The 23102-nt window shown below is 43.7% G+C and overlaps 2 protein-coding genes across 2 annotated transcripts; one reads left to right on the top strand and one right to left on the bottom strand.

The window, feature by feature from the left end:
- Positions 1-1038: 1038 nt before the first annotated feature.
- nopchap1 (NOP protein chaperone 1) lies at positions 1039-4940 on the top strand. Its single transcript, XM_020451992.2, has 4 exons — positions 1039-2181; positions 2457-2540; positions 2653-2786; positions 3801-4940. The coding sequence occupies exons 1-4, from the start codon at positions 2121-2123 to the stop codon at positions 3984-3986; spliced, it is 465 nt and encodes a 154-aa protein (XP_020307581.1). The 5' UTR covers positions 1039-2120; the 3' UTR covers positions 3987-4940.
- On the bottom strand, positions 4776-21903 carry aldh1l2 (aldehyde dehydrogenase 1 family, member L2). Its single transcript, XM_020451990.2, has 23 exons — positions 21732-21903; positions 20092-20236; positions 16833-17067; positions 15724-15889; positions 15503-15604; positions 14924-15013; positions 14631-14765; positions 14243-14368; positions 13987-14078; positions 13610-13757; positions 13149-13268; positions 12842-12969; positions 12520-12670; positions 10800-10870; positions 10521-10626; positions 10165-10252; positions 9851-9944; positions 9664-9763; positions 9401-9499; positions 9040-9205; positions 6634-6739; positions 6317-6516; positions 4776-6053 (listed from the first exon to the last, which is right to left on the bottom strand). The coding sequence occupies exons 1-23, from the start codon at positions 21777-21779 to the stop codon at positions 5998-6000; spliced, it is 2772 nt and encodes a 923-aa protein (XP_020307579.1). The 5' UTR covers positions 21780-21903; the 3' UTR covers positions 4776-5997.
- Positions 21904-23102: the final 1199 nt, after the last annotated feature.

Here is a 23102-nt window from a genome sequence, read left to right as displayed (position 1 = left end):
AGCATACAATACATTTTTGGACTCACCTTGTTGTACTGTGCTCACTTGAACAGGAAGGTGGCTCGGTGGTCCTTCGTGGGAAAATTTTGTCATCAAAGTCTGGCATTCTCTGGATTTATGGTTCTTTCAAAACAACTGGGAACCCGGAAAAAACAAGGTCGAATCCATTAATCTTCAGGTTGTAGCTCTAGAAAGAGGCCAGATTTATAATTCCGAGTTGGATGACCGTTCAAAACGTATTTTCCCAGTTGGAGCTTGTTTATTCCTGACTTCCCAGTTGTCTTGAACTCATTGAAGTCAAGTTTTCGCAGTTCCGAGTTAACAGTTGAAGCACAACTCATGCTTCATTGACAGCATGGCCAATGTTGAATGTTTATCATTTTAAACTTGGAAAATAGCCATTTAATCCCAGATTTGGGACCACACAGCCACTCCACTGAATAGCAGGCTAGTAATTTCTTTGCAATGCTTGAAGTTAGCCATTGTCACTGATTCCTTCCAAACTACTCATTGTTGAATTAGCGATTTCTAACTTGTTGTGTAATCTTTCTGTCCAATGGCCAATGAGCCATTATTTCTCTTCATATGACAAGGATTAAAAAGGATTTGCCAGTAGATTGTTTACTTGCTTCATGATGATGACTGCTAGCTAAAATTTCGAAAGTATGATGATGGCATGATTAGTCCAATCAAAGCTACTGTACATATAACGTGATTTGATGTCATTTTATCTGTGACCAATGACTTTGAGCCTTCTTGGACGGGCAGCTCTCTCTCTCAATTCAATTCAATTCAATTCAATTCAATTCAAGGGCTTTATTGGCATGGGAAACATGTGTTAACATTGCCAAAGCAAGTGAGGTAGACAACATACAAAGTGAATATATAAAGTGAAAAACAACAAAAATGAACAGTAAACATTATACATACAGAAGTTTCAAAACAGTAAAGACATTACAAATGTCATATTATATATATATACAGTGTTCTAACAATGTACAAATGGCTAAAGGACACTCTCTCTCTCTCTCTCTCTAGGTTTCCTAGGCTCCTGCCTTTCTAGGGAGTTTTTCCTAGCCACCGTGCTTCTACATCTGTATCGCTTGCAGTTTTGGGTTTTAGGCTGGGTTTCTGTATAAGCACTTTGTAACATCTGCTGATGTAAAAAGGACTTAATAATTATATTTGATTTGTTTGCCTGAACCTTCTCAGCCTGATGTTATTCACAACATCATAAAGCTCTAAAAGCTTTCATTGCACAAATTGCACCACTCACACTCCCGATGCTCTATAAATGTCATAGGTTTAATAAAAGGGGCCAGTTCTGCCAATAATCATATTAAATGTAGCACATTATAATAAGAGTATTCATGATATAGATAAATACAGACAGTAGTGACCAATCATTTGGAGTTAATATAATTAATAAAATTGTATCACCAAAAAAATAAACATAAAAAAGTAGTTGACAAATTGTAAAACTATAGCTAGATAATTTCCTTTTACCATCAATGTCATGATCTTGACCATGAAATTAGAACACGGACAAATATTTTTTTAAGCAAAAATATCTTTATTTTTATTTTTTAAATACTTATTTGATTGACAAAAATAGACAAATTATTAAAGTCAGACAAGAACACATACAAAAACCACTGTACATAAAAGTCAGTTGGGACAGACCACATTACTTAAGACGTCAAATATTACATTATAATATTATTCTAAAGTACAGACACGTTTTCTGTTACTATGTAATCTGAGGGAATTTAATTTTAAAAAAAATAGTCAATTAATGTCAAACGTTGATTTTTTTTGGTGCATTTTTAGCTAACCCTAACCCTAATCCAAACCCATGAATAGCCGAGCCGACAAAGTGAAAAATCTTTCGCTGTTCCCTCGGGCACCATACTACTATGGCTGACGCTGTTTAAAAACAACACATTTCACTGCACATATCCCGTGTGTGTGACAATAAAACGTGTTTTATGGTACGAAAGTCGTGGACTTTTATTTTGAAACGTTGTCGGCGTTCATGACACCGGAAGTAAACTCTCACGTTGCAAGCGCAAAACAGCGGCAGCACACATGTTGAAGCAAAAGCTTCACACAACGACGAAATGGAGTTACATTTGAACAAAACAAGCTCACAAGACTTGCTCGCGTGTGGCAACGGAGGAGGTTTGATCCTTTTTCCCGTAACTGATTTATCTGAGGAGTTGTTTAGCCTGTTAGCTATCCTAGCTACATGCACAAACTCTTAACAACATTATGTTCCAGTGGAGGCTGCTGAGGGGAGGATGGATCATAATGTTTGGAATGGAAAAAACATGTGTTTTATACAATTCACTCCATTCTGTCCATTATTATGAGCCGACCTCCCCTCAGTAGCCTCCACTGTTCGCATGAACACATCAACGTGGTCAGATGTAACATTTCGGTGTCCTTGTACGTAGGTCTTCATGACAAGCTTCTCCTCAAGTCGAAGGGGCCCAAGGCTGGCAGGTCTTTGCAGACCGAGAGGGTCCCAAGAAGTAGTGGTGAGTTTAAAATATTTCTGGCGTTTGTTTGTAGATTGGCTAGCTTGCTAAATATGTTCAGCAGATTGCTACGTGTGTAGTTACGTACATCCAACTGTGTGTCGTGTTTCAGTTCTGGACAGACTGCAGAACTTCCTGCCCCAGATGGCCCAGGCCAATGAGAAGCTCAAGTTGCAGATGGAGCAGGCACCTGATGGCCACTATGACATCGAGAGGGTGGAGGAGTCTGGAAAGGTCATAGAGATGGTGAGTCTAGTGTGGCTGTCTTTTTATAGCGAGGGGAAGTGTGACGCCAGAACACCACGAGCAGGCCTATCTTATTGTGTAGCCTGAATAGCCGCTAGTCTGTCTGTTGATTGTCCCACTCCAAAAGAGAGGTAAACAGCGACCACTAGCGGCTGTTCAGGCTACATGTTGTGGGACAACCGAGCAGAGAAAGGGCACTTCTAGTTTTCATCAGCTAAATTCAACTGAGACTCTGCGATATGACATTGCCACAATCAACAGGTTGAACTGCAGGTACTACAGATGAGTGCGCAACAAAACAATGTGCTTGTACACGGCTGGGGTTTTTGTAGTTTTTTGTAGTTGGCATTGTGCTTCCCACTCATGGTTTTTGCAGAAGTCTGCCAGATTCTGCTGTTTACTTTGCACATAGCTGACTCTGTCCTGCAAGTGAGACATTGGGCGCGTTCGAGGTGATCACTTTTGTGAAGTCGCCTTTCAAAGTGTGTTGCATTTATCAGGATACAATTTGTCCGCCATGTTGACTGCGTGAACTTTACAAAAATAATGTGATCATGACGTTTTGACTGCAGTCCACTGCAAGTTTCTGCAGTTGCTCTTCACCAACTTCACCCTGCGGCCATTGCCTGCATTGTGGGAGGCTCTATTGTCAACCTATCATTAGGCGGTTTTTGTTTGGCCCACGTGAACGTGACCAAAGACGTGACTGGAACAGGAACCAACTTTGCTGCAGTTAGTGCATATGTACAAATTAACATGATATTTGAGCCTCTCACCAATTTATTGTACAATGTATGCATATATTTTCAGTTTGTGAGTGATGTAGGGGTTGGAGACTTGTTTATTTTGACATAAGGAAACGTATAGAAACTGTGGGAACACTACTGCCATGTTGCACTGAACCACATCAGTGTCCGGCTTTTGGCCTAGCATTCAAATGAGCTCATTATGTTAATAGAATTAAAGAAATGGTGTTGTGTCGTCGATGATGACATTGATTCCCTTGTCTATCAGGATGTGTCGCTGGTGGAGCTCAGTAGTTCGGACAGCGACTCGGACAGAGAGTCTTCACAGGACAACGACGCCAGCGACTCTGAGGAGGAGAGCGAGCTCACAGAGGAGAACCTCAAACTGCCTGGCAACAGCCAGAGGCAGAAAAAGAAGGTTCATATCCAAGTCCTGGAGAAACAAGAGGATTAGGCCGTTATAGGCCCCTAAAGAGACTACTGGGACAGTTGCAGTGTAGAATGTTGACATGCGTTGGTAATACTAATCAACTGATGTGGGATCCGTTCTCCTTCTCCAAGCCCTTTTCATAACCATTAAATAAGAACTGATCGTGGGTCAGTGAGGATATGGTCCTGGAGGGCTAATGGATTAACAGTGTTTCAGTGAGTGGAGACCAGCTGCAGTGAGGGATAAAGGGGACATAGGTGTCTACATAGGGGGGTGTCTGTACTATAAGGGCCAAATGTGTCAACAAGTGTTTCAGTGCTATTTGAGCCATACTGAGATGGGGACTAAGCATTGAGTGCATTCTCAAGATTGTGAAGTAAGAATATGCCATATAATTTCCTGTTTATCTGATGACCCTAGGATACTTGTAAGGTTAAAGTTCATAGCGGCTTGATGGTATATTGATGGCAGAGAAAGATCTGTATTAAATCCATTTAATAGATCATATTGTTTGTGTACATTAAGTATTTAAGCAGAAGTGTTTGACTGAATTTCTCATCTTCAATACCAAATGCTTTATTATATCTGTCTGCTTTGTGTTATGGATAGGCTTAGTCCCAGCATTCTGTTATGGTTGGTCACAAGGTTTGTGAGTTATGAAGTTTTTCCCAGATTAATTATTTCCTGAAACAAAAAGCACCAAAACTGTATACTGTGTTTCATAATAAAAATGTTATGAAATCCTAGGTTGTTGTGAATGACAACATACACCAACGCACTTGGTTAAAAGGAAGTATAGACCATGACAATGGATGAAGAAAGAAATCAAGGAGTTTATTCGCCATTGTACAACATTTATGTTGGAAGACAAACAATGCTGTATTGGGGCTGGTTTTTGCACAAGGTTTGGGGGAGAAGAGTCTCCCACATCTCCATAGAGACCAGATTTCCCTGCAGTTTTCAAAATGCTAATTAAAATGGCACATAATATGATAATCTTGAGCGTATACGTTCTTAGTGTTAGCCGTTGTATTTGTATATCAACAAGTCTTTAAGGTTGTTTATTTAGTACCTCGTTTAAATTAATATGTTATTTACTAAACTTAAAGGGGCAATCTGTAGTTTGTTAATTTACTGTTGGACTTAAATTGATATGTACCCATTGATTCTTGAATATACCTTAAATGCTTAATTCATCTGTTTAACCCCAAATATAAGCTTGTTTTACTTTTTTTGTAAACAAAGTAAACTATATAGCCTCAACATGGTTAACTATAATGTTGACGTCATGGAAGGTCAGTCCTTGCATCCATAGATCTGTCTATACATTTGAGAGTAGATAGATTTCTCCAGCCCCATCCCTCAGTTTACTACCAAAACAGGCAGGTAGGTTGGTGTGCATTATCTAGTGTTGTAACCTACAGTGCTCCTTTTCTGACAGAAATACAATGTCAAAAATATATCCAATTATTCAGTGTTTTTCTTTTGTTATAAAATATTTACAAATTACAATTTAACTAAGGGACTTATGGATATCTTCAGAACATAACATTGCTGAGCAGAAATGACCTACAAATCTGAATCTGCATGCTTGAGCTAAAATGAAATGTGTGATTGACAGAGCAGGAGGAGATGAAGCGCTCGCCTTTTGAAAAGCAAAACGTTCTTCCATGATGAGTGGAGGAACCGAAAACTTAACTCAAAGTAAAGGGGTGTTGATCCAGTCAAATCCACCTTGGCTCCAGAATACTGAAATCCACCACTGCGTTTGATATGTGCATTCCCCTTTTGTAACTGGGGGAAACCGCCTGATATGTCCGTAATGCAAGTTCCTGAACAGAACGCTCAAAACTGTAGGCACCTTGATGAGGTCGAGGTCGTGGCAGAAGGTAAGCGACAAATCAAAGGTCTCCTCTCTCACACACCTGCTGTTAGCAAAGCCAAGGCTGGACTCCTGATTGAGACTGACTGGTGAGTCGTGATCAGGTGGATTGATTGATCAGTCTTTACAGTTTATTAGGAGTGGCTGGCTGCCTTAGTACTCCACAGTCACTGCTTTGGTCCTGAGGTATTCGTTAAGAGCATCCTCTCCTGCCGAGCAGAACAGAAGCACAGTTAAATCGGTCAAACTCAAATCAAGCATGTTGGGCTCACAAGGCTATTCAAAGCTCCTAGGCCCATTGTCTTTGAACTATGTTTCAAGAAAAAGAAAGGTAGACAATAGAAAATAAATGTCAATCTATTTATGACAGACCACCAACAAAAATCAGTATATGATATGATCCACATTCCAATATGAGTGTCCAACATGAAACCCCTTGCCTAAATGATTACATGATTAACCCCAGACTCACCAAGGTCTTTGCCGAAGCCGGACTGTTTGAAACCGCCGAACGGCGAGGCCACGTCGGTCTTGTTGTAAGTATTGACGAACACAGTCCCTGCGTCCAGCCTCTCGCTCACGTACATGGCCTTGTTGATGTCACGCGTGAACACGCCGGACGCCAGGCCGAACTCGGTGTCGTTGGCTCTGCTTAGCACGCCATCTATGTCACTGAAGGTCAGAAGGGGAGAAGAAAAGACATTGGTCAGGGTTGGGAACCACAAAGAGCTCTATTACTTGGATCTGTGATGAAGAAAGGTGGTCTCTCTAAAGACTGAGGAGACGCACCCGTCTTTGAACTTGGACACCACCATGATGGGACCAAAGGACTCCTCTTTGGCGATGAACATGTGATCCTCCACGTCTGTGAACAGTGTGGGCTCCATGAAGAACCCTGGAGGGAAACCACATCACAGCGTAGTTAGCAATGATGATGAAGGTGGTTGGCTGAAACGTTGCATTTACAGTGGCCTCCAATTGTGTTGTACTGTCAGTATTCACTAACCAGTCTTATGTTACTGACTATTCAGCTATTGCGGTACATATTGTTAGGAAAATTATGATTAAATGACTGAACAATATTCTTATTTTAAATAGAACTGTTATACTCTGTTTTATTATATCTGATTAACAATATGAGTTCATAAGAAGGGATTGTGTGACACGGACAAGGAGTAATTAAAGTTAATGAACACCATTCCAACTAGGAAGAAAGGAATGGGTTTTGGATTAAGTAAACAGATAAGGTAGTTAACCTATGGTTGAACCGACAAAATGAGCTCTGGGGTGTTTTAGATAAGCCAGTGAGTACATTCCTAGGATTTCTGTTAATTAGAACTGTCAGCTAAGTGGTGATCGATAATGGTGAGGAGTCAAAAGTTCATTCAGTTGTGTGTCTTGTGTATGTGTTAGTGAGTTGGAATGAACTTTGAATGAACTTTTAAAGTTCCCTTTGTCTCGGTCGAGGATTCATTTTAGAAGCAATGAAATGACGTCATGTTATTGTATATAAACTGTTGTTCGTGGTAACGTGGTAGCACGCTCCGAGAATAAATTCTGTTACCTATTATTGATAAGACTGGTCTCCGTCTATTTTATGCAAACAAGAATCTTACAAATTCTCATAAAATAGATTAAGGAAATTCAATTAATGAAAACATATTGGTATAATTAAATTACAGTAACAATATACTATTTTATCCTATGTATATACTACATATTATAGATATACTGCATATTATATCCACACACTGTCTGTCCATGTCTATACATCCCATCATATACAGTTGAAGTCAGAAGTTTAAATAGCCAAATACATTTAGACTCAGTTTTTCACAATTCCTGACATTTACTCCTAGTAAAAATTCCCTGTCTTAGGTCAGTTGGGATCGCCACTTTATTTTAAGAATGTGAAATGTCACAATAATAGTAGAGAGAATGATTTATTTCAGCTTTTATTTATTTCGTCACATTCCCAGTGGGTCAGAAGTTTACATACACGCAATTAGTATTTGGTAGTATTGCATTTAAATTGTTTAACTTGGGTCAAATGTTTCAGGTAGCCTTCCACAAGCTTCCCACAATAAGTTGGGTGAATTTTGGCCCATTCCTCCTGACAGAGCTGGTGTAACTGAGTCAGGTTTGTAGGCCTCCTTGCTCGCACACACTTCTCAGTTCTGCTCACAACTTTTCTATAGGATTGAGGTCAGGGCTTTGTGACGGCCACTCCAATAACTTGACTTTGTTGTTTTTAAGCCATTTTGCCACAACTTCAGAAGTATGCTTGGCATCATTGTCCATTTGGAAGACCCATTTGCGACCAAGCTTTAACTTCCTGACTGATGTTTTGAGATGTTGCTTCAATATATCCACATAATTTTCCATCCTCATGCTGCCATCTATTTTGTGAAGTGCACCAGTCCCTCCTGCAGCAAAGCACCCCCACAACATGTTGCCACCCCCGTGCATCACGGTTGGGATGGCTTGCAAGCCTCACCCTTTCTCCTCCAAACATAACAATGGTCATTATGGTCAACAGTTCTATTTTTGTTACATCAGACCAGAGGACATTTCTCAAAAAAGTACAATCTTTGTCCCCATGTGCAGTTGCAAAGCGTAGTCTGGCTTTTTTATGGTGGTTTTGGAGCAGTGGCTTCTTCCTTGCTGAGCGGCCTTTCAGGTTATGTCGATATAGGACTCATTTACTGTGGATATAGATACCTCCAGCATCTTCACAAGGTCCTTTGCTGTTGTTCTGGGATTGATTTACACTTTTCGCACCAAAGTACGTTCATCTCTAGGAGACAGAACGAGTCTCCTTCCTGAGCGGTATGACGGCTGCGTGGTCCCATGGTGTTTATACTTGCATACTATTTTTTGTACAGGTGAACATGGTACCTTCAGGCGCTTGGAAATTGCTCCCAAGGATGAACCAGACTTTTTTACATTTTTTTTTCTGAGGCCTTGGCTGAGTTCTTTTGATTTTCACCTGATGTCAAGCAAAGAGGCAGAAAGGTAGGCCTTGAAATACAGCCACACCTCCAATTGACATAACATATGCAATAACATATGCGACTAAAACAACTTGATTTGATTTTAACACAGGTTATTCTACTATAGCTACTTTGGTATGAGTGCATACTGTGATACTAAGATACAATAGTATTGAAAAGACACTGCTTCAAAAGTGTTTACCTGGCCTGTCCACCTGCTTGCCCCCGTACACCAGCGTGGCGCCCTCCTTCACGCCCACCTCACAGTACTCCACCAGCTTGTCCATGTGGGCCTTGTGGTTCTGGGGCCCGTGGTCCGTGGAGCGGTGCAGAGGATCACCCACCTTCATTTTCTTTATCTCCTCCACCTGATGGGGGAAGAGGGGAGACGGAGGAAGAGGAGGAATGCAAAGTCTATGACGAGGAAAGGGATCTTGAGAGACCCTTGAGCTATGCCACACGGAGACTCAGTCGCTGTGGGGTGGATGAAACGGTGGAAGTGAAGGAGGAGGAAAAGTGTATTGTGTGTTTTGGACTGTTGTGAGAGGGTCCAGGATACTCACCACTCTCCTGATGTACTCGTCATGTATGGACTCCTCCACGAACAGGCGTCCAGCAGCGATGCAGTTCTCTCCTTTGTTGAAGAACACAGAACTCATACCCTGCAGAAAGGGAGATGGAGGGGAAGGGAATATGATGAAAATAAGAGCAGGTCAGATGAAGAAATTCGAAGACACTGGTATGAAGTCTCTCTCCTCTTTTCCTTCTCCTTTAGTTACTCTCTCTTTTCTTTCTTTCTTTCTCTCCTTCCCTCCCTCCCTCTCACCATGCGCACAGCCTTGTCCATGTCACAGTCGCTGAAGATGATGAGTGGAGACTTCCCTCCCAGCTCCAGAGAAACCTTCTTCAGGTTACTCAGCGCACAGCTGCAACAGGAAATGACACGCAAGCATGAGCAGGAAGTAGCTCAATATCAGCCAATCAGGAAGTGGGGTCCCAGCCCCCTACTGTACCTTTTCATGATCTGTTTGCCGATTGGGGTGGAGCCTGTGAAGCCCAGTTTACGGATGTCAGGGTGGTCAGACATGCGCTGTCCCACCATCCCACCTATTAGAGATGGGGGATAGGGAGGTAGAGAGAGAGAAAGGGGCCAGAGGGCAGCAGGGGGAGAAAGGGTAGTAGAGATAAGGGAGAGAGGGTGGTAGATGGAGTGAGAGAAACAGAAAAATAAAGATTAGAATCAAAAACCTGATCTAATAAGTCACCCACAGATCTCCTGGAGGACCTCTCCCTTCCCACAAGCCCTTGCTCCCTTGCGTCCTGTTACCTGAGCCAGGTACGATGTTGATGACTCCCTTGGGAATGCCAGCCTTCACAGTCAGCTCAGCAAACTTCAGGGCTGACAGAGGAGTTACCTTTTGGGCGAGAGCAGAAAGTGAGTGAAGCACGTTCCTTGCTGTGGACACGGGAATCTCTTCAAGTGAATGAAATGACATCTGATATTCACATATGTGGTTCAGCAATGTGCAGTGCTAGAGAGGCTATTTTAACATGTCGGCCTGCAGAGAAAGGTTACGTTAGGTCGAGTCATGTGTGACTGCTGTGTTACATAAGTTGTTCACCGGCTGGTATAAAATCTATGACTGAATCTGTCGTAACTTGTGCAGGTGTGTGTGTTCTCACCTGTGCAGGTTTCAGGACCAGTGTGTTTCCAGCAGCAAGGCAAGCGGCACTCTTCCATGCCAGCATCATGAGTGGGTAGTTCCAGGGAATGACGATGGCACACACACTGGCACCCAGGAAACACACAACACTCACCATGAACAGGTGCCTCAGGTCAGACAAATGCAGTGGTTACTACAACCAATGCTCAAACTAAAACCACTACTCATGAATCATGTGCATATCTAAATACATATTGATATTTCCTGGTAGAGTTGTATGTGAACTCTGACCCCTTACCCCAGAGGTTCCTTCTTGGTGAAGGTCAGATTGCGATTGGGCCTGGCCTGGTTGATGGGTATCGTCTTGCCCTGCAGCAGACATGATGTAATAGAAGATATGCATAGACTACTAGATCACTGAAAAAGATCTAGATAACTAGGTCAGGATTTGGCAAACAGGGACATGTGAATGAAAAAGAAGTGGCGCCAGTTTCATCATACAAAACCCTGCAAACATCTTTATAAAATGCTCCAAACAAAAAAAGAAACGTCCTCACTGTCAACTGCGTGTATTTTCAGCAAACTTAACACGTGTAAATATTTGTATGAACATAACAAGATTCAACAACTGAGACATAAACTGAACAAGTTCCACAGATATACAGAAATTGAATAATGTGTCCCTGAACAGAGGGGGGGGGGGGCTAAAATCAAAAGTAACAGTCAATATCTGGTGTGGCCACCAGTTTCATTAAGTACTGCAGTGCATCTCCTCCTCATGGACTGCACCAGATGTTACCCCACTCTTCCACCAAGGCACCTGCAAGTTCCCAGACATTTCTGGGGGGAATGGCCCTAGCCCTCACCCTCCGATCCAACAGGTCCCAGACATGCTCAGTGGGATTGAGATACGGGCTCTTCGCTCGCCATGGCAGAACACTGACATTCCTGTCTTGCAGGAAATCACGAACAGAACGAGCAGTATGGCTGGTGGTATTGTCATGCTGGAGGGTCATGTCAGGATGAGCCTGCAGGAAGGGTACCACATGAGGGAGGAGGATGTCTTCCCTGTAACGCACAGCATTGAGATTGCCTGCAATGACAACAAGCTCAGTTCGATGATGCTGTAACACACTGCCCCAGACCATGACGGACCCTCCACCTCCAAATCGATCCCACTCCAGAGTACAGGCCTTGGTGTAATGCTCATTCCTTCAACCATAAACGTGAATCCAACCATCACCCCTGGTGAGACAAAACCACGACTTGTCAGTGAAGAGCCCTTTTGCCAGTCCTGTCTGGTCCAGCGATGGTGGGTTTGTGCCCATAGGTGATGTTGCTGGTGATGTCTGGTGAGGACATGCCTTACAACAGGCCTACAAGCCCTCAGTCCAGCCTCTCTCAGCCTATTGCGGACAGTTTGAGCACTGATGAGGGATTGTGCATTCCTGGTATAACTCGGACAGTTGTTCTTGCCGTCCTGTACCTGTCCCGCAGGTGTGATGTTCGGATGTACCGGTGCAGGTATTGTTACACGTGGTCGGTCACTGCGAGGACGATCAGCTGTCCGTCCTGTCTCCCTGTCTTAGGCGTCTCACAGTACGGACATTGCAATTTATTGCACTGGCCACATCTGCAGTCATCATGACTCCTTGCAGCATGCCTAAGGCACGTTAACACAGATGAGCAGGGACCCTGTGCATCTTTCTTTTTGTGTTTTTCAGGTTCAGTAGAAAGGCCTCTTTAGTGTCCTAAGTTTTCATAACTGTGACCTTAATTGCCTACCGTCTGTTAGTATCTTAGTATCTTAACGACCGTTCCACAGGTGCATGTTCATTAATTGTTTATGGCTCATTGAACAAGCATGGGAAACAGTGTTTAAACCCTTTACAATGAAGATCTGTGAAGTTATTTGGATTTTTACGAATGATCTCTGAAAGACAGGGTCCTGAAAAAGGGACATTTCTTTTTTTGCTGAGTTTATTTCACATATCTGGTCCATGCAGGTGAAACTGTACCTGGATCTTGTCGCACCAGCCGGCAAAGTAGCGGAAGGTCTGGATGGACATGCCTACGTGGGTCTTCAGGGCCAGGGTGTAGACAGCTCCAGAGTCTATGGACTCTATGGTGGCCAACTCCTCCTGGTGCTCCTCCATCAGGTCAGCCAGCCTGGTAGGGAGGGGAGGTCAACAGTCTTTGTCCTCAAAATATATTATTGTTGTATAAATGGATATAAATCTGCACTATATAAACAAGTTCCCTGATAGTAACTATACTCCATAATGAGTCGAGGCAGATCTCCGCCAGGCCTCTAGGAGGCGCTGTAGGCTTGGTGCTCACTTGTACAGCAGGGTGCCACGATCTCTAGGGTTCATCCTGCCCCAGGGGCCAACCTCAAAGGCCTCTTTGGCTGCTGCTACCGCCCGGTCCACATCTCCCACTGACGCGTAGGCTACCTTACAGATCACCTAGGGAAAAGGGTTCACATTTCATGAAGTACCAATACAACAATGTCCACAAGTATGTATATCAGTGTGTATGTGAGAGTGTATATCTAAGTCTGATAGATGAGTAATAGTAGGGTGTGTGTGTGTGTGTGTGTGTGTGTGTGTTCAGGTGTATCTGTTTGTATTGCATTACAACTCACAGAGCCATCGGCAGGGTTGATGGTATCGGCGGTCTTGCCGTTCTCTGCGTCCTCAAACTTGCCATTGATGAAACACTGCCAAGGCATCTTCACCGTCATGTTGTTGACGTCTTTAGTTGCCTGGGAACCAAACCGTGACAGTGGCATAACATTACACGCCAAAGACAAATTACAGATCCAACGGTGTCTCATAAACACGTGTATATGTGTGATAAACACTTGGAAGGTGAGTGGGAAACAGTATGTTTCTCATCATCATCAATAATAACACCATCTGTGCTCTGTATGACTAGCCTGGTCCCAGATCAGTTTACCTGTATTGCCAACTCACATGGTCATTAATTGTGGTGCCTTTGCGAACTCCTATAAACATTGTTGCACAACTGACCATAGGAGTTGGCAAGACAGCACAAACTGATCTGGGACCAGGCTACTGTATGACAGTTGGTTGTCTGACTCACATAGTCGATGACCATCTCCTCCTCCTGGTCCTCCCCCCTCAGCCTTCTCACAAACATCTGGATGAAGTCCTGGAAGGTGGTGGCCATGTACACGTCCTCATTCTGCAGCTGCAACCCTGCACACTTCTGCTTGATCTCCTCCACCAGCCTGGGGAGAAGATGGGGTTATAGCAGAGTTTATGAAGGGTCATAGTGAGATTACGTCAGGTCATGGGAGGATATGTCACTCAGGTACAATGGGGTCAACTAGGGTCACAAAAGTCACCCTGATGATCAAAATCCGGTCGCTGTTCATAAAATTCATAACAAAAAAGCTTGAGGTCAAGTGAGGGAAATTAAGGGTTAAACCAGGCCAATGCCAGTGAAAGCACACTCACCTGACCACGTCCATAGAAGCAGCTCCTGACTTGAAGAAGTCTGTGGTTTCCTCAATGGCAGCAACGTTGCTCAGAATGCCTTTCCAGATGTCCTGGAGCGGCAACACACTGAATCAGTGGCGCTAATTGAACAGCTTCTATCTGAATCATGTGTTTACAACATGGCGGCATACTAAGTAACATATTCTGTCGTGGTAGAGTCAAACTATCACACGTGGCTATGTGGAAGCCTTCAGAGACACAATGAGAAACGTACTCGTATCTCCTCTGCAATCTTCTTCTCGTCATCAGTCAGCTCCACGCGGGCGGTGTCTCCTGAAGAGAAGTACTTAGCAGCAGAGATCATCTTCCCATCCTCATACTGCAGGTTCTTCACCATCAGCTGTGGAGGAACCAGAGTAGGGAGAGGGTGAGGAGAGGGAGAAGGAGGAGAGGCAACAAATAGTTAAGGTTAGGCCTGAGCTATGTCTTAATGACTAAACTGGAGAAATCATTCACAAAATGAACATTAGAAGCCATCGGAGGATGATAGATATAGTGCTCCATGTTACAGCACAGACAATAAAGCTAACAAGGTTGCCACTAGACACTTGGCTGGACATTTCCTTGTTCATTTCCCATTGAGCTCATTTTCCGTGACTCACCGCTTTGCTATCTGACCCATACAGAACCAAGCCGTTCTTGGTGACAACCCCAGCTTGGGACGCCCCCTCTATCTCCAGGGGCTGACCGGCTGGCACCGACGACCCCAGCATGGATGACCCGTACAGAGTCACAGTCTAAGGAGAGAGAGGACACGGGTTCGATTGACATACTGCCAATGAGGATACACACACACACAGTAATACAGAAACAGAACATTGGACACTACGTACTGTTCATACACACACTGTAAATGTAATTGTGTGTGTGTGATTGTGTGTTTTAGGGAACGCACCTGACCATCAATGACCGTCCACGCCCCGGGGACTTTGTCGTGGCCACGGATCCAGTTGTGGATAGCCTCTGCCGGCTGGGCGAAGTTGACCTGGAGGAGAGGAAGAAGAGGATGAGGAAGAAAATCTTCCTTTTCTAGGAATCAGGGGGAGGTCAAACAGTTGGCTGCTTATTATGCAACACCTTAACCCCCCCCCACTCGCCAGTGCTGTAGGCTCTAGTGAGTTAACACTCCCCCCACCCAGTCAAACCCTACACCCTCCTTAGACAACCCCTCATCCCATTACTGGCCCTAGTACATCAACCTCTCACTAAACAGGACTTTTCCAAACTGAGTAATGAATGGACGTATTGTGGAATTAAATGGCTACAAATTGAGCAACATCAAACTGCCCTAAACAGTTTTCAGGAGAAAACAATCATTTGGGCAAAAATAGTGACAGGACAGGAAAAAGATTTGAATGGTTATTTCCTAACATGATATTTGACTTAGTTTCCTTCATTCCCTACAAACAGCCTTAACCAGGTGACGCTGTGGGCAGTGTCTCTCGCTGTTGATGTTCCACATTCAATATCTCACCTTGGAGTTGGACTTCTTCTGGATACCCTCGTAGCTGGCCCCCTCCTCTGTCTGGGGGACGCGCGTGGCTTTCCCATCAGCGATCAGCTGCACTGACTCCACCTGCACCACAAAAACACACCAACCCCCAAGCGATGTCAGTGTGTTACGTGTTACAGCAGTGGGACTGTGTTATGTTTTATCCTGACTGTGATCCGATGATGGTGTGTTGCTATGGTTACCATGGCCTTGATGCCCTCTGGAAAGAGGAAGCGATTGTAGAGGGAGTCCACCGTGTCGTTGGGTTCCACAGGACACTCTCTCTGGAGCAGGATGGGACCCGTGTCCAGACCATCATCAGCCCAGAAGATGGAGAACCCAGCCTTCTTATCTCCCTGGATCAGAGTCCTGAGGAGGACACAGAACCAGGTCAGACACAGAACCAACGTCATGCATAGAAACAGGGTCATACATAGGAACTGGGATGTACACAGAAACAGGGTCATACATGGGACCATATGGAGCAGGTCACTCATGGAATCGGGTCATGCATAAAACCAGGAACTAAACCGTGACAAATTTTTGGACCGGTATTGTAGCAAAATACTCCAGCAGCAACAGGATTTCAACACTTAGTTAATAATGCTGCTAGATCAGTGATTAAGCTATTAGCTAATTAGCAATAATATTAACATTATTGTGCAGGTTTTCAGTGAATTTATGTCAATCACAAAGCTCATCAGACACAGATCAGTGTCAAATATTGGCTAAATCCACATAGCTGTTCACACACACACACACACACACACACACACCCAACACGGATAACAGGAACCGAGAACAGATAAGGGTAGGAAAAAGATAAGACAAACTGTACTCAGCCAAACACATTACAAACAGTTCATCCCCAAACCAGACCAGTTAGATAGCACCTCTCACTCCTACTCAGCTCTCCAGCAAGTGTTTAACTATATGGGCAAAGCACACACTAAAGACTTTACACTGGTCACGAATACGTATTGACAACAGCTCGTTACCACGTGCCTCTGCACTTAACCGTCTCCATAGGGTCATAGTGTCTACAGCAGTGATCCTGTGTAGGCCTATTTCAGGAGTCAAGCACACTTGTTATTCTGTCTGTCTTCTCTGGTGGTCAGTTTAGGCCTGGCTCACCCACACACCCCTTGACAGGCTAACCCTTGACCTATCAACTTCGTGGTCAAGTTTCTTCACTTCACAGACAGACAGAGACAGACAGAGATAGACAGACACATACCCAACTACCCCACCACACATGCCTATAAACCTTAATCCTCTCCATCTTAAAACCCTTTCTTCTTCCCTCCCTCACCAGTTGATGGCGGAGGCCCCGCGGTGCAGGGGCAGGATGGAGGGGTGGTAGATGATGGAACCGTGGGCCGGGTGGTCGATCACATTCATGGGGATGAACTGGGAGCAGAAGGGCATGACGTTGAGCTCAGCCCCCACCGCCTTGTAGGCCTCCACTACTTCCGGGATGGGCTTCCCTTTGACACGCCACCGCGGGAACTTAAAGACCGGCGTCCCGTCCTTCTCCGCCGCTACCGCTGGTGGGGTGGGGGAAGTAACAGAGATTTGATGACTTTGACAAATATTGAATTCTTTATCTTGTAAATTGAGAGGTAATCATAAAGATAGTCAGGAAGGCAGGAATGATAGAACATTACAACATCTCTATATTTTCTCTGTTAGTTTAGACTCGTTTTTCCTTTTGTACAGTGTACAGTATGTGAGTGTGTATCTCAGTTTATCTGTGTGACCATTATCTGTGTGATCTGGGTGTGCGTCAGGGTTGGGGTTAATTCTGAATTGAGTTCCGAATTGCTCTTTAATTTCAATTAAATTCTTGAATTGGCCACACCTCACATGAAGCAGAATTTGAATAGAATTTGAATACGTATTGACAACAGCTGAAATGACCACGTGCCTCTGCGTTTGACCTTCTCCATAGGGTCATAGTGTCGACAGCAGTGATCCTGTGTAGGCCTATTTCAGGAGTCAAGCACACTTGAAATTGATTATTTATTCTATACATTACCATAGTAATGTTTCTTTTGATATAATGTATGGTTACCACTACCATGTAGCATAAGGTTGAAACATTCTCCTAAAACAATTCTAAATAATAAGTGGTCTGGATATATTCTAAGACATTGTTGTGGGTTGTCTATAATAATTAATCATTTTCTTAGTGTTTTTTAAATATCAGAAAAAAATACATTGCATTAGATCAAATACTGGAGTATGGAAGGGAACAATCCAGCATCTCATGAAATGAAAAATAGTGTTTGACATCTTTGAGTTATAATCAAACTAATATTTGAAATGGTATGTGAATTCCTTGCATGAATAAGTAGCATATTCTGTTGATAAAAGACTTCTGATATAAATGAGACTTTCATGTTTCACGTCTCAGTTGAATTGCTTTGAATTAAATTCAAATCAAATTCTGCTTCCTGTGGTGTGTGGCCAATTCAAATTCACTGTTTGAATTAAATTAAATTCAGAAATTCCCAAATTGACCCCAACCCTGGTGTGCGTGGGGGTTCCGGTCTTCCCCAGTTCCAACCAGTTCCAGGACACAGCCTGCTCCACTACCCTACCAGGGTTATGGTCACATGAAACCCACACTTTGGCCCCACCTGCTCCACACAAATGAAATCACACACACACACACACACGCTGATGGGAGGGGTGGGACAGGACAGGACAGGGGGCTGGACACATGGAGTTGTTGGCCTCATCCAGCCAGCTGTCCTAATATGGGTGCTACGCATGGTAGTAGCCTCATAGTACTAGAAGGCCATGCTTTATGTCATGGCAATAAGCAAAGTGTTAGACTGTATGACTCATAGACGGTTAGGCTAATAGAGACAGTTTCTGTTTACCATCCAACGTTACGTTCGAGTGAAGTGCGGGCATCCCAACATCAAAAAGCTCTGTAAGCAGGATAGCTAAAGCTGATGTCGGGACGTTGACACAACTTAACAGGAAGTGAATGTTGACCATGAAAACATGCAGGACTGGTGGCTATAGCACATTATTCTTCTGGCTTTATCTAACTCTATTGTTCATATTTTACCTTGACTTGCTAGCCTGCTAGGTAATCATGACATCTGCGATGCTTTGGACGATAACCATCTGATTCCGTGTTTGTTAACTTGTAGGCGCTGAAGTTGCATGGGATCGTATCCACTGCTGGGTAAACAAAGAGGTTTCCGACGACTGTGCGTGCAACTTTTCATGAAGCGGGAAATGGGTCTATAGATGTGGCATTACATCATTACATTGTCAAGTAAACACTTAAACAGTAGGCAAAAAATACCCACAATCAAACCATCTGCCTTGGTAAATACTTTGCCCAAGAATAATCGGCAAATGTGAAACAATGTTTTACTCAAATGTTTGATCATATTGTGTAACAAGGTTCCCTTTACAGTACCTGTGTCCAGCAATTCAGACCCTGACATGTCTCTGGACCAGAGGTCCTCTGCCAGATCATGGGAACTCATAGGGGAATGTTATTTTTTACAGGGATGGCAAAAATAAAAATTGTATTAACATAGAGATCTGTTTCCCTGGCCAAACGGTACAAACTTCTCCATCCTGTGCCAAGAACTCAGTGGGCCACTGTTTAACTTCACTGCAGAGCAGAGGAGGATGGTGGGAGTAGCTATAGGAGGACAGGGTCACTGTAATGGTTGGAATGGAATAAATGGAACAGAGTCAAACATGTGGTTTCAATATGTTTCCTGTGTTTGATACCGTTCCATTCCAGTCATTGCAATGAGCCTGTCCTCCTATAGCTTCTCCCACCAGCCTCTTCTGCTGCAGAGTCAGGCTGGACTGAAGTTAGGCTAAATCAGGGTAATAGTGACTAACAGGGTTTGGTCAGGGGTGTGTTTCTCCCCTGTGTGTGGTTGTTTGTTTGCCTAGCAAGGACGCAGTGGCGTGAAACAAAGGATATTGTCCCATCTAGTCAGTTATTCTCTCTATAGAGAGAGGATAGAGCAAAGCAGAGATAGAAAGAGAAAGGGGGAGAAGCACAGAACAGGGACCCTTGCCGTCTCAGCTGATGCATGATGGGTAAAATAATGTGCATCATATCAAACCAGCCGCAGCGACAGATAGCGGCAGACTTTTCCCCTCACTGCTGCTCCTCTGGGTCGACTCAGGGCCTCTCCCTACTAAATCAATGGGCCCACAGTCCCGGGGCTAACGCTGGGCATAAAGATCTTTGTACAGGAGCCTTACAGAGTCAACACGGGTCTACCTCCCTCGTTAGACAGGGGCAGTCAGATCATCAGGGACACCACGGAAGCCATTGCATCTCATTTAGAAAAGTGACTGGGAGTAATCATTTCCACAAACTCCACTAACTCAGTTAGACCGTGGGAGTCTGGGAGAGGACGGACTGGATCATGACTGAGGCCATGCAGATGGTAACAATGTGGCCATGCTCTGATGAGGATGTAAGCATACCACTTCCATAAATGCTTTGCTGCAATATTCATTCACTGAGTCGAGAGAGAGACTCCCCTTCCAGTCATCACCAGCGTGTCAATACTTACCCAGAGGGTCTGCCTTGCCATCCCGATCTGGCACAGTGAACACGCCCACCACCTTATGGCCCTGCTTCCGTAGGTTGGTGTACACCTCCTGTCCAAACAGGCTCTGGCCAATCAGAGCCAGTCTCAGCTTATTTTGGTAATAATTCTGGAGGAAACAGGAGAGAAGAAGGAGCATGTGAGTTAGAGTGGTAAAAACTATTTCTCACACACAACAAGAATAGCCTACACTGTACTGGTGCGTTTTAAGATCAAAACACATAGTTTTCCCCCATATCCCTCAGGCTTTGAACCAATATGACCAAATACTGATGGTGACAAACACCAACTTTCAATTGGACCATACCCATGTCCATGGCCAATGTTCAACTTCACTTCTAACATCCCTTGTGTTGAGTATACATAGACATTTTGTAACATTGAAAAGCATTTATGCTACTCTTTCCCTCTCTGCTACTCTTTCCCTCTCTGCTACTCTTTCCCTCTCTGCTACTCTTTCCCTCTCTGCTACTCTTGCCCTCTCCACTGCAAAGTTTTTTTTCAGTTTCTGGCAGCCAGACTGGCCCAATGGGCAATAAATCTCAGTCCTCTGGGAGAGAGAGTGGTCTGAAATGCTATTGGCTACTGAGAGCACAACCCCCTCCTCCAACTAGAATGAATGCTCAAGTAAGTTCAGACGGCTACTACAGTCAGTGTGTCTGTCTGGAAAGTTCATGTGAAAACGGAAAGTTTCAAGTTTCCTATGCCGAAATAGACTAGGAATAAAGTACATCTATAGAGGTTCATGTGTAATAACAACATAATACATGTTATGACAATGTGTTATTCAATTGTTATAGCCTAATGTAAACAGCCCCCGTGAAGGCTTACATACATACAGACAGGCAGGGTAGGCTATACTTTCCAACACTGAGTGACTACCTATCTAAAACGGCCATGATAAGATATACATTTCTGGCGTTACATTGTAACCATCTACAGTAGCAGTTTGGTAGGGGCCGGTAGTGTTTATACAACACCTACAAAACCATATCGTAGCAGTCCATTTTCCTTGCTAATATCCTGACAGTAACTTTCATGTCAGTCGAATTATAGGCAGGTCGTTGCGGGTATGTGGACTTCTGGATAGTGTGTTGCTAAACCGCTCTGCTCAGCTGTCTGTGGTCTCTCTCGTTCAGCTGACGCAACTCCCCATGAACCGTACAGTGGAAGTAATTGGTGCAGCGATGGAGAAGCGTGCATAACGTGGCAATTGACAAAGACATGCCTTTCTTTGTATGGTTGTTAGAATACAAATACATAATATACATTCGGCTTTATAGTAATAACTAATAATGCTGCATATCAGGTATCAAACAAGATAAATGTCAAGCATGCATCATATTTGGATTAGATTGTAGGCTACTGTGAGTGTGTCCTGTGCACACCCAGGCATTGACAGATCTGAGACAGAGTCATTCATTGATTGTAACATATGAAGATGACTCAATTCTAACCTGATAGCTATTCATGCACCAGAACAACAATGACAACATCGTGTGAATCAGCTGGCAAGCAATTAGGATTCTCCATAGTGACAAAGGGGAAGGCAGGGGGGGACACACAGAGGATATAGCGGATGCAACATAAACAATGTTACTTACAGAGCTGGTAGAGAATTTCCTAATGATTCGGTTCGCTGTCCACAACATGATGGCTGTATTAATTAACACAAATTAAAATACGACAGAATTAGTCCAACGTGGTCTGGGGACGTGTGGAAGCACCTGATGACACACACACCTGCCTCGGAATGACAGTGGTTCGAGCCAGCCACAGCCAGCTTATACCCGAGAACCTGCGTGTGCGCGAGGTACTGTCTACGTGCGCGCTCACGCATCCCACTACTTCCTCCAACGAGGCACGCATGTATTTGACATTTCGGTGCGTTTGACAGCAAGTCTTTCACATTTTTATCTGTTACCAAGGGTAAACGATTAAAAAAATGTCCAGGTGTTGTAGTAAGAATTGCTGTTCGACATTAATTATCCGTACTATCAGTGGAATATAGTTGTCCGTTTATTAAGACCACGAAACCGGCTCGGACAAGAGAACGCAACAGTGATCGACATTCATGAAAAAAAACACCCGTTAGGTTCATCTTGGGCATTTTATACAAAAGTGTCTGTATTAGTTTATTTCAATGTTTATTAAAATAATAAAACCACACACATCAGTATCAGACCATATGTAACTGTGATTGTTTAGTCATGAATTTAATTTCATCCATTCACTACATGCCCAGGTTTGGACAGCTTTTCCATCTCAGGAAAACCAACAATGTGTAAACACATTTTGACCTCTGCTGAACTCCCTGATGGAAAACTATAGCAGGGCAGTTCTCTCTAGTTAGTAGTGGAAGGAACCCCAAACATTCACAACAAGGTGCTTTAAACACTCCACAGTTATGCCCTCTCCTGTGTGGAAATGGTTTAACATGAAGAATTATGCATTTGTATTGTTTATGAGTGAGGACAATTGTATCTGTATCAAAGTGATTTGTTGTTCTGTAATTCAGATTCAAGTTTCTGTAAAGCAGAAACGATCATAAGTCTCCATTTCAACATACAGTATATTCTGTCTTCCATTATAGGCAGACTCAGTTGGTTCAATGTTCAACTGTTAGAACGCACCAGTACTCTACTCTCTGTGTTGCCTAGCTATATCAGCGAGAACACACCTGCTGCTGTGACTCCCATAGTGAATGAACTCTGATCAAACATTCTTCTACCCCCGTCCACACTGAACTGCCTGGCACAGGTTTCCCCAAGCCAATGTCAACTGGGTTACTTCTCAGTATGAAGAGGTGGGCACACACACACACACACACACACACACACACACACACACACACCCACTGACCCACACAAAAAAATGTCTACCGATATCACTATGGTCATTTGAACCCTAGTGCCCCCTATAAGCCTGCTGATTTCCTATGGGATACTGTATTACTGATTTGTGTCCATGTCATA

The sequence above is a fragment of the Oncorhynchus kisutch genome, linkage group LG19 (genome assembly GCF_002021735.2).
Source record: "Oncorhynchus kisutch isolate 150728-3 linkage group LG19, Okis_V2, whole genome shotgun sequence".
NCBI classification, from domain to species: domain Eukaryota; kingdom Metazoa; phylum Chordata; class Actinopteri; order Salmoniformes; family Salmonidae; genus Oncorhynchus; species Oncorhynchus kisutch.
Note: the sequence above shows the minus strand (reverse complement) of the source record. Positions and strands in the feature narration are given on the sequence as shown.